The sequence below is a fragment of the Cydia fagiglandana genome, chromosome 11, assembly GCF_963556715.1.
Source record: "Cydia fagiglandana chromosome 11, ilCydFagi1.1, whole genome shotgun sequence".
NCBI classification, from domain to species: domain Eukaryota; kingdom Metazoa; phylum Arthropoda; class Insecta; order Lepidoptera; family Tortricidae; genus Cydia; species Cydia fagiglandana.
In genome coordinates this window covers 8,222,593-8,234,716 of record NC_085942.1, presented here as the reverse complement: position 1 = coordinate 8,234,716, position 12,124 = coordinate 8,222,593, and the positions used below count along the sequence as shown (strand labels likewise).

The following is a 12,124-nucleotide window of genomic DNA, read 5'->3' as shown; positions in this document are numbered from 1 at the left end:
TAGATATTCAAAGACAATTCACGAGGATATAAGCGCACCAGTCATCAGTAGGAGATAATAAGCGATCCTTACGTGAATGAATATACTATACCCAACCCAATACCTACTCTACCTCATATCGGTCACTTTTTCTTCTAAAGGGGCCCACTGATTAACAGTCCGCCGGACGGTATCGGCCTGTCAGTTGTTCGGAACTGTCAAAATTTTGTTCTTACTGACAGGCCGATACCGTCCGGCAGACTGTAAATCAGTGGGCCTCTTAAAGTAATTAAGGTGGCCGCAGTTAGGAAAGCGAGTGTTGTGCCCTAACTTAAGTCAACTGGTAAATAATTTCCTTGCTAGGTAACCGATTTCCTATTAACGTCTACACAAATATTTAAACACCAACATATACTTGTGATACTTAATTATGTAAATGCTTCGGTCGTTTTAAATATCAATTTGCATTTAAATCTCAGTTAAATAAAAAGAAAGTTATTGTCATGGAAAGCAAATGTCAATTTGTAAGCTTTGTATAATCTGTGCGAAAGAAAATCTATGAATTATCTACATACTTACACAACTGCTTCTTTGTTTTTTATACAGGGTGATCAATCCAAATGGGTCAGTATGGGGAAGTCAGAAACTATGAGAGATAGCGAAATCTGTTCTTAGGAACCATGGCTTCGATTTTAAATTTAATAATAATGGCATTCAATTTTTTTTTAAATCTATCATACATAACCGGGATTCGAATATTGGTCAATATTCTTGTTGTTTGTTTGTATGGCAACTTTTAAACAACGCGTGATAGGTGGGAGGTGCTCGACCAAATATCATAGAGAGCCCCGAGACAAAACAAACCACATAAAAAAAAAAAAAATGGCCGACTTTTTTTTAATTCTTCTAGTTAGTCCGAGCGCACTGAGATTTGGCATACGGCGAGCCTAAAGGCCCAAGATTACCATGTCAAAAATTTTTTTTGAAAAAATCTAAAATGGCGGCGGACACGGGCAAAGTCAAATTTCCAAGTAGGTAAGCGAACCCGAAGGGCGAGTTTCAGGCCGGGAGACCGAAGGCCGACCCCAGCGGAATGCCGAAGGCCCGGAGCTTCCACCCCGACTTGCAAAACGCGAGGCCGAAGGCCGAGCTGCGTGAATGGGGTGCTACCAAGCGTTCTACCATACCAACTCAACTGTCTTGATGAGCGAAGCCGTCGGGCCGAATGCCCGACGGCGAAGCGTCCAGGCTTGCGAAGGCCGAAGGCCGAGCTCCGCGTAGGGCCGAAGGCTCGAAGCGTCACACGAGAGGGGGAAGTTGGAGCTTAAACACGACCCAACACTTTTCCTATTGGGAGTCGCGTTTTGGGAGTCGGGGTGGAAACTCCGGGCCTTCGGCCCTCCGCCAGGGTCAGCCTTTGGCCTCCCGGCCTGAAGCTCGCTCTTCGGGCTCGCTTAACCTACTTGTAAATTTGACTTTGCCCGTGTCCGCCGCTATTTTGGATTTTTCCAAAAAATTTTTGGCATGGTAATTTTGGGCCCCCAGGCTCGCCGCATGCCAAATCTCAGCGCGCTCGGACCAACTTGAAAAAATTAAAAAAAAGTCGGCCATTTTGAATTTTTTTAATGTAGTTTGTTTTGTCTCGGGGCCCTCTATGATATTTGGTCGAGCACCCCCCACCTATCACGCATCGTTTAAAAGTTGCCATACAAACAAACAACAAGAATATTGAGCAGGTTCGAATCCCGGTTATGTATGACAGATTAAAAATAAAATTGAATGCCATTATTATTAAATCTAAAATCGAAGCCATGGTTCCTAAGAACAGATTTCGCTATCTCTTATAGTTTCTGACTTCTCCATACTGACCCATTTGGATTGATCACCCTGTATATTTAGGAACTCGGAAACAGTGACACGGAATAGTCGAGCAAATAACTGTATATCAAAGACTAGCGAATAATAAAAAATGCTAACCTTCATTAAAAATTGCGTACTCCGTCATCGCCCAAACTCGTGATTATCTGTAGTAACTGGATTACATTCGTCATATTACAAAATTGAACACATCTCGATCAAGAATATTTTTATTACGTTGAAACGCAACTTTTAATAAAGCTAACCAGTCCTATTTATAATTGAATTGTTTTTTTTTTTTCATTTTATTTATATTTACATTATATTTGCTCTCCTATATATTAGAATTTTGGAACTGGACGGCGAAGCATTATGAAGCGTATTTAGTCATGGATAAGGTTTATTATAACAGACATCCATACTCGTAAATAGAAGTCTAATATGAATTTTACGAAACCGATATTAACAGCACGCTTCATGTCTTGTCTAAAAAGTAATATAGCAAACTGTGGTCCTTAGTTGTTGAACGTTTAAATGCAATTATTTTATTAATGCGCTGCAGAAGCGTGCCAAGCGAGATCATACCTTAAAACTTTTCTGTTTAATGTGCTTAATATGAATAAAATACATAAGGAATTCTTAATTATTCAATAATTCATACACAGTGACATCAGAGATGTAATCATAAATCAGCTTTTCAGACTATTAGGTAATTCATTTATTTTATGAATTTGTATATAAGAACAATATCTCTGCAAATCATGGTAGGTAAACCGTGTAAATTCAAAACATAGATTGTATGGGTATTGGGTAAGTATGTCATAATATCTCGGAGTGTACGCAGTTCAAGTCAGCAGGTATCATATTCATTATTTTCTATTTACAATGAATAAAAAATCTGTTGGAACTAGTCTTGTAATTCAGATTACGTCTCTGATTTCACCCTGTATAGGCAACAGGATATTCGTGAAATGCGTCACGTTTCATGGAGCCTGGCTAACAATAGTTGAACCGACTACATTCACAAGATGGCGACAATGCCCTGTCTGTCGACTATGGGATTCCATAGTTACATTTGGGTGCATTCCTATTTGTCCACGCCCCATGTTCACGAGGCGGGCACAGATGGGAACGATTCATTCCCATTCGTCGCCGCCGGGCACAGATGTGAATGAATCCTTCTCATTTGTGGTAGATACATCATTTTCGTTGGCACAAAACCAATATCTTAATATTGGATTTCTACCCTAATGGCACTGACAAAAGCCATAGAAGTGAAAATATCGCAAGTTTATTTACACGTGACGCTTTTTACGAAGAACGCATTTTTATGATGTTACTGTATACATGAATACACTATCTGTACATTCTGTAATCATTTTACAGTTTCTACTTACAAATCTATACACATAATTTTATTCGAGCCGTGGTCGTCGGGGTATCATCATCATCCTTGTTAAATATAACACAATATATTATATCAACACATCGAAAGGCAAATGGTACACATTTATTAGAGACGACTAAATAATAAAGAATTTCCATGCAATTGTGAGGTACTAATTTCTTCGAAGTTTCGGTCAAATGTTTTATTATGGTGTACCTACAGTTTAAAGAGAGGACCCAGTGCAAAAATAGTTATGACAGAACCATTTTGAATCTTTAATAACACTAGTACAAGCTTTGCTTAGTTTGGGGCTAGGTCGATATGTGTACATAGTGTCAAAAAAAAACTATTTAAACTATTTTATGAAGTTAGCGGTCTTTAATATTTAATCGTCATTAATCGTTATTATACAATAGTCCCAGTTTCTCATATTATATGAAAAACAATTCTTTGGCCGTTCATATTTTTGCCCATAACATAAGTTCTCATGATATGTTGATGAATTTACTTTTTATGGTGATTTGGCAATTAATGGCAAGCATTTTATATTTCTTACGAATCAAATACGGAAGAAACACTTTTCTTCATGCTTTGTGAGCCTTTACCCAATTATTATGCACAGATTTTTTCAAGGTAATGGTATAATTTTTACTCTTTTAGAAAAGTAAGCAATGGGACATACACGTTATTATGACACTTAGAACTTGTAAAAAGATCTGAATTGCTCTGAACTATCCTAAAGGCTCCTCTTCAGGTTGGGCCAACGCCAACGCCAACGAGGGACGCATTTATGCGTTAGAGGGAGCAAGTGATATTGCTACCTCATTCTACCGCATGGCTGCGTCCCTCGTTGGCGTTGGCGTTGGCCCAACGTGAAGAGGAGCCGTGAATGTGGTTTTATTTCTGATGATCAGTGCTAAATAGGTATAAACGTCCTTATTTACGGCAGAGTTAATTCGTATAAGAGTATAACGCTTCAGCGTTATAGTACACCCAATTTTACTTGAAATAGCTTAATATTGACATCGAAATGAATTCAAGCTCTTACCAATACATCTTGCATTTCACCATTTGGGTACAGTCGCCATCAGATGTATCGGAGCGGCCGAGGTGCTCAAAAATATCTGAACACGCACTTAACTCGTTGACAGTAGAGGCGTGTTCAGATATTTGTGAGCGCCTTAGCCGCTCCGTTATATCTGATGGCGATTGTACATCTATCAGCAGTATACGCAGTTGCACAAACTTTGATTATTAGGTCTAATGTCCAACAAAGTCAATTTAAGTAATCAGCTATAGACAAAATAATTATAGGTAAATAACGCACGAATTCCGGTTGAACTATATTGTTTATTGGTTGTCTGAATCAAACTATATTGTTTATTGGTTGTCTGAATCAAACTATATTGTTTATTGGTTCTCTGCATCAAAGCTAAGGTCAGCTGTGAAATTATCCAGATTGCATAAATTGTCGATTTGAAGTCTACTACAAACTGAAAACCGATCCGATTCTCTACAGCCAAATAAAAAATTACCTTGTAACAAAAGAATAAAGAACGTTCGTGCAACCGGTGGCCTTGGAGGATGTTCACTGGAACTCGTCGTCGGAGCTGAGCAGCGTGGTCTTCTCGTGGTAGTTGGGGGTGTGCGAGATGGTGGCGACGCGCTGCGGCGGCGGCCGGGGCGCCAGCGCCGCGCCCTCGTCGGCGCGCCCCACCGGCGCCGCCGCGTTGCCGCGCATCACTGCACGGAACAATCAGTTACATATTGGTATTGGTACCCACCCGAGGGCCACTGAACTCACGTTCCGAGCGTGCACACTCGACGCCATACGCCATACAGTATGTATCAGAACGAAAGGCAAAGAAAAAGACCCATTAATGTTTAGGTCATACTGAGCAACTTTTACTATGGGATCAACCCCGAAAACGAGGAAAAAATATTGACTCTCCCATAGAAAATTTCATCATCAGACCAGCAAAATATATGAAACATCATATATTGGTTCAAACAGATGTATGGCAGTCAGCGTCAGCGTTGTGCGTGCGAGCGCGGAGCGTGCGTTTCGTGACCGTCGCGTTAACGGTGTACAGTCGGTGTCGTATATTCGGCAGCATCCAAAGTATTCAAATAGCTCGAACTCGTAGTCTAATAAAACATGGTCTTCTCTTCCCAGAGTGACACAAGCCTACGTTACAATAACATGGCCGCTATACGAGTATATAGCGCTATCGCATATTATCATATAGCGTAGCATATAACGTAGGCTTGTGTCAGTCACGTGACCACGAAAAGACGGGAAGGGAGTACCAGACGGAGTATATTATTATACCATGGCTCGAACTATTTGAATAAATTGGATGCTACCTGCTACATAATATGACGCTGACTATACACGTATACCATCACCCACACTGTTAACTAACAGCTAGTGTGTAAAAAAATATTCCGTCAGTTATAACTTGTCCGCTTTTCTAATATCAAGTAAGGCATTTAAAACTATGGCCAACTTAATCTTAGCAAATCGGACTGGCTATACATTATGTAAAAGATAATGTAAACGTATTTTTTCTTTAGTCAATTAAACAAAAAAATATGAAGATATAGCTCGTCAAAAGTTCTGCGCTTTTTAACAGTAGGGATGAAAGGCACCCATTTCTGACGAGAGATATATATAAGGGTCGAAAAGTATTATTCATTGTGAATAAATAACGTGATATAAAAAAAAATGTTCAAAGACACTTTCTTAATGTAAGCTTCGTATGTTTCTTACGTAGTGTGACATTAAAATTGTGATGTTACAAATCTTGTAACATTGTACGATCGCTGAAATTAAACTGAAGTGGCATTGAATCGTGTTGTGTATGATTGTTATGATTAGAAAAACAATATATATTAGAATTAACTTGTCAGTCGGTGACACAACGTCTGTGATCAATACTTATATTATGTAAAAGGAGCATTCCATGAAATTGTCTACCGTTTGTCCCGTATAAACGCGAATTTTCTAAAGGTTTGCAGTTATAAGAGTTTCCTTTTCTATGACAAATGGTCAACAATATGCACAAAAAAATAATCGCCTGCTTTTAATGCCGAAAAAAGTCTCAACACAGGAAATAAAATGCGTTTGTACGGGACAGCAAGTGGAATGCTCCAAAACTTAGTTACTTATACTAAATTTAAAACTAAATAATGACAATGAGAAACATGTATCATATGCAGCATGCACGCAAATTATTAACAAGAAGCGATATAGAAAAGTGATTCTTACCTCCATTGCTTCCTTCCAAAGCTGGTTGGTATTTTAGATTCATAAAATTGAAGTTAAAAATAAAGTCCATTCAGAGATAAAATTAAACTTTTATTTATTAGTGAGAGGCCAAGTACAAAGTGTCCTTTTAAAACTGTTAACTGCGAAAAATCTGTAACTTATATCTTAAACAGCACGGTTATAACTAAAGGGGTGTAGTTCATTTAAAGATTTAAAACAGTCACGTATTAAAATAACAATAATCTTAAAATAGAAAAAAATACATTTTTAATTTACATACATATATAAGTCAAATATATTAGCCAATGGGTCTGCTTAAACCGGTTTTGACTATTTAATGTTAGCGCGTTAACTAATATTATGCTCTACTTCCATTCAAGACGGGCTATTATTCAAAGCATATTCACAGCTGTCTTGAAGTCAGAAAACGGTGGTCTGTATTCACATACCGTTCTTTGGTCTCTCTGGGATATGAACATAGGCATGATTTCCCAAGCTATTTGACCCTGTGTAAGAAATCACAACAAATACAAATCTTCATGCAGATTTAATGAATAAAAAAACAATCTAATATAGGTACACTAATTAGCCTAAAAAGAAATTTAGTTTAAGAATAAAAATTACTTCGCCACTTCGTTATCAAGCCTAGCTTTTTCTATTGGATTTTATCCGCTAACTACGGAATAACAAAATAATATACAAAAGAAAGAAATAAAATCACAGAAAATTAAAAATTAAAATACTACGAAATGCTTACGACTCCGTTTTGAGTAGGCATTATAGGCAGTAAGTACGAAAACTAACTTATGGCAATGATTAGTCCGATTTTGTATGAAAATCTACACTGAAATTTAACTGAATTTATTAACAAGTATTTTCATTTAGAGAATATGACCCAGCAACCTGCATCATCACAACTAAAAATAATTTTCAGGTTAATTATTTATTAAGTGTGTAATTTTAAACTATTTAGTTGTCAGGAGCTTCGTCGGACTAGCCAAAAACCTCATTAATTACAATAATAAAATAAAAACATCTTATTATATTATAATATTAACATAACTTCGAATAGCCGAGCACCGAACAACCGTACCAAAAAAAGGAGGTAAAAATGGGTATTGTGTTGGGTCGTCCCATTCGTATTACATCAAGTTCTTAAATTAGTCCTATTCTGCTTTCGTCACTCATTCTACATTGAAAGCCACCGACGATTGTGACGAATGTAGAATGGGTGACGAATGCAGAATAGGACTTATTTAAGAACTTGACGAAAAACGAATGGGACGACCCAAGACGATACCTAAAAATGATGTTAATTTGATTACAATGTGATATTTTCAATTATCAATGTATTCCTTTTTAATTTACTACCATACTTGGCTCTCGGAACACTTATCATGTTAACTATTCATGTTAGTGGTGTTTCCATGCTCGGATGTTACTCGTATGTGTGTATGTATGTATGTATGGTACGGACACAAATACAGCAATGCACTTCATGCACAGCACAGCTATGGCAGAGCTTATAGTTTCTCATAAGGCAGGTGAGAAGTGACATCTGAAAGAAAATAATGGAAATCATAAGAAGGACTCTAAGGGCTGATTTAGACGGCGCGCGAACTCACATGCGATTTTAGTTACATTGCGGACTGTTGGTTACGTCCAATTCAACCGACCGACAAAAACCGGCAATGTAATAAAACTCGCATGCGACTTCTCGTACCGTCTAAATGAGCCTTAACACTATCGGGGTGAGTAGGGAAAACAAAACATAACAGTATTGTAGAATGTTATTTTGAAATCGGTTTCATATCTGATTATGAAATTACTAACGATCTAAAGACGGATAATGGATGGATGGAAAATAACTCTAGAAAATATTTATAAATATGTTCATCTATTTTGATATCAACATCATTTTAGTTGATTTATATGTGTGAATTTTGATTATTTTTAGGTACATATTAGGAACGTATTTTGTTTATGAACAAATTATTTTTTTTTTCAATAAACTTTAATGCATAAATCACTATATTGTTGACTGTTTACATAACCCAGTCATATATAATTATCATTAATAATGCTACACAATAATCGTTTAGGTTCGTTTTAACAAATGCAGTACTATACGTATAGTTCGTTTTTTTTAGCATTAGAAAGAACTCCAGAGAAGCAAGCGTGCAGTTTTTATCAGGCTCTTTAATTGTTAATAATTATTGAATTATCTAATGTAGCATGGTCAATACATATAATTTACTTCAAATTATTACCGCCAAAAGTGCCGGATTTGGAACCACAAGCTTACTTCTGCGAAGTTCTTTCTAATGCTAAAAAAATCGGACTATAGCACAAGTAAGTGTCCCAACCTATCCACTTCGTCATATTAGCTTTAGCTGTAAGTATACAAAAGTGGATACGTATCTTAGACAGCTGACTTTATATTATTATCACTTTTCCTTTATTTCTGTATTGATAATGACGCCTATATATAACGAGTACAAAGCTACTAGCACTAGCAGTTTAATAGCGTTTTTTGATCTGATGGCATCAGCAAATCTGTAATTTTCTCTGAGCTTTATTGCAACGGAATACGACTCAAAGTCATTCAAGTCTATAATCTATCACAGTACGGCAGATTAGACAAAACGAGCAAAATAATAAATAATCAGGCTACAATGGCATGCGAACTGAGTTCCCACCGCGAACCACGTCCGACGTGTTGCCTCTCTGTCGCTCTTGTAAACTCGTGAGTGTGAGTGAGTGTGTGAGTGTGGCAGGGAGGTAACATGACGAACGTGCTTCGCGGTAGAACCTTTGAGCGAGGCTATGTATCGTACTCACCGGAGCTGTATTGCGTGTACTGCTGGTACTGCGGGTGGAAGTTGTGGAACGCGTCAGTCATTATATCCTTGGGGTTCATGGTCTCCTGGAAACGAAAAAAAAAACATTTAGTTTCAGAGAAACATTATAGACCGCGGGCCAGGAGCAAATGGCGTCAGTCATCGCCTCCCGCTCGATACTTTGTCAAATGATAGTTTAGATGCTATCATGAATTTAAAAAAATGTTAGCCGGTTGTATCGCGGTGGAAAGACCGTCAGTTGAATACATGAACATCCAAGCTACTGGAGATGGACTGCATATATTATTTACGAAGCGGAGCAGGCCGCGATTGCTTACACGCTTTATTGCTATCATGAGCCCGGCCAAGGCAGGACTGTAAAAAGTCTACGCCAATGAAATCCTCTCGGACCGTTAGCTATTAGTTCTACAGTACATATGGTGTTATTTAACCACCCTAGGGCGAGTAGGGCGGGATTAAGGATAATACGTGCCTATAGTTCGTTTTTTTAGCATTAGAAAGAACTTGAAAGAAGATAAGCGATCTTGACATGTCTTTTAATTGAAAAACGCTTTTTAAAAATCAATAACTATTACTTATGAAAGCAGAAAAATATAAATGATCGTATTAGATTCTTAATTGTTACATATTTGCCGTAACTTATTTTTAAAATGTGTTTTTCAATTAAAAGACACATCAAGAAGATGTTTACCTTATTTCTAATGCTAATAAAAAACGAACTATATGTCAAAAATTTAAAGGGCCATATGTGCTGTGCTTACTGTAAAACGTTGTACAATACACGTGCGAAAAGGTAATTCGCAACTCCCTTCGGCCGTGATTCAATTTATCGCCACTCGTTGCGAATTTCCTATTTTTCGCATTTGTATCGTAATACTCGTATACTATACACATTGCACGCAGAGAAGATGGCCGATGGGGTCGAAAAGTGCTCGAGTGGAGACAACGGACTAGCAAGCGCAGCGTAGGACGTCCACCCACTAGATGGACAGACGACCTTGTTAAGGTCACCGGAAGACGCTGGATGCGGATCGCTTCCAACCGGCACGTATGGAGGTCCAAGGGGGAGGCCTATGTTCAGCAGTGGACGTCTTATGGCTGAGATGATGATGATGATGATGATCCTATAACCCACCTTCAAGCTACTGGAGATGGACTGCATAGTGACGGAGCGGTGCGGGTCGCGGTGCGCGTGCGCGTACACGGCGGCCGGGAACGCGTAGCGCAGCGCCACGGCCGCCGCCAGCATCTCGATGCAGATCAGGAAGTTCTGGTACCCGGCGGACACGGTACCGGCCGTGGTGGGCACGTTGTTAGCGTCCGTGATCGGCATTATTACTTCGGCCTTCTCTAGGATGGCTAGGGCGACGCCTGGAAGGAAAAATTGTGGATTAGAATTATTCTGAAACGCTTATTAACATTTCAAAAGTTTTAGGGTTCAAGGGCGTTAAACCGGGCCTTTGCCCAGCCGTGGGACTGGGACACAACAGGCTCTCAATAATAAGGGCGTTTTAACAGCCATATTTCTTCTATGACCAAAAAAATCAGGGAAACATAAACGCTCAGATATTCACCAGACTTCACAATGCCTCTTTTACGTGTACCTAATCTACGCCACATCAATGTCGCATCCGAATTTTTGAATTTGTAATACTGTAGGTACATGAGTATAACCAGAACTGAAGTTATCGATCTTATGTAACTGTGATTCAGGAATACCATCGCCATTATCATGAAATAAAGTTAATCTTAAAAAAAGAGAGTGTTTACTAAAGTTCATTGTACACTTGTACAGCCAGCAAAACTTTCATAACTAAACTTAAACTTATATAAAGAATTTCGTTATAATCATACGTCGGACTCCAGCGGGCATTTTCGTGGCATGTCAGAATGATAGGTAAGGTTCGCAAATCAATCAATTCACTTTCGAGTATTTGTACTTAGTATTTGGTACCTAGTATTTATAATGTGAAATTCCAATTCTACCAACAAATATAAGTATGAACAACAGTCATAATGACGCATGTCAGCTATTTATTTGTTTTTTAAGTGGCCACTTCAGTGGGCTATCAGTCATCACTTCAAAGAGTATTTACACATTAAAGATGAATAAATGATAACGGGTAACTAATTTAATTAACTATGTTACAAATACTAGGTACATTATAATACTCGTAAGTTAAGATTTTTTTGTAAACCTTACCTTGCCCTCAAACTGCCCCCTATAGTCCGACGTTTGGTTATAATCCAGTTGTGTTATTAGTCCGAAACAAACAAAACACTGTTTATCAGCTGCTCTAAGTAAATAACTCTAAAAAGATGTACAGCTAATGGATCAACTCCAACCTACTTTAACATTCCAGACAAACCGGGGTTTCACTGGAAAGCTGATAACGACTACCTAGATTTATTAAAACTATGCGAGAAGAATGGATTAAACCGTACACACAATGCGTGCTTTTTTGCGTTCGTTACAAACGTGATTGAACCTTTGTTGGCCGTTTTTCATGCGCGCACGCTGTTTTAATTGGCTACACATCATTATTGCTGGTACAATGGGCTCGGGGGTCGATGCGCGGAGATTGTGTTGTGATACTGAAGTTCAACGATTGGATTTAAAACATTATATAAATGTCTATTACGAAACTGATGCAGTACATGTTGACCTTGAACTCGCAATGCTTATCATAGTTGAAGACCAAACCGGTGTTATGTGAAATATCCCTCAAAGTGATCAATTCATTACACCTCTTTACCACTACTTCTAAT

General features: G+C 38.2%; 1 protein-coding gene across 1 annotated transcript in view; it reads right to left on the bottom strand.

Annotated features, from left to right (window-relative positions):
- Positions 1-4,796: 4,796 nt before the first annotated feature.
- Positions 4,797-12,124, bottom strand: part of LOC134668875 (transmembrane protein 184B) — a 43,839-nt gene continuing 36,511 nt past the window's right edge. The window contains exons 6-8 of the mRNA XM_063526355.1: positions 10,491-10,726; positions 9,336-9,420; positions 4,797-4,966 (exon numbers count right to left, since the gene is read on the bottom strand). Of these exons, the coding sequence (XP_063382425.1) occupies positions 4,812-4,966; positions 9,336-9,420; positions 10,491-10,726 (476 nt within the window). The 3' untranslated portion in view covers positions 4,797-4,811. The remainder of the gene's footprint in view (positions 4,967-9,335; positions 9,421-10,490; positions 10,727-12,124) is intronic.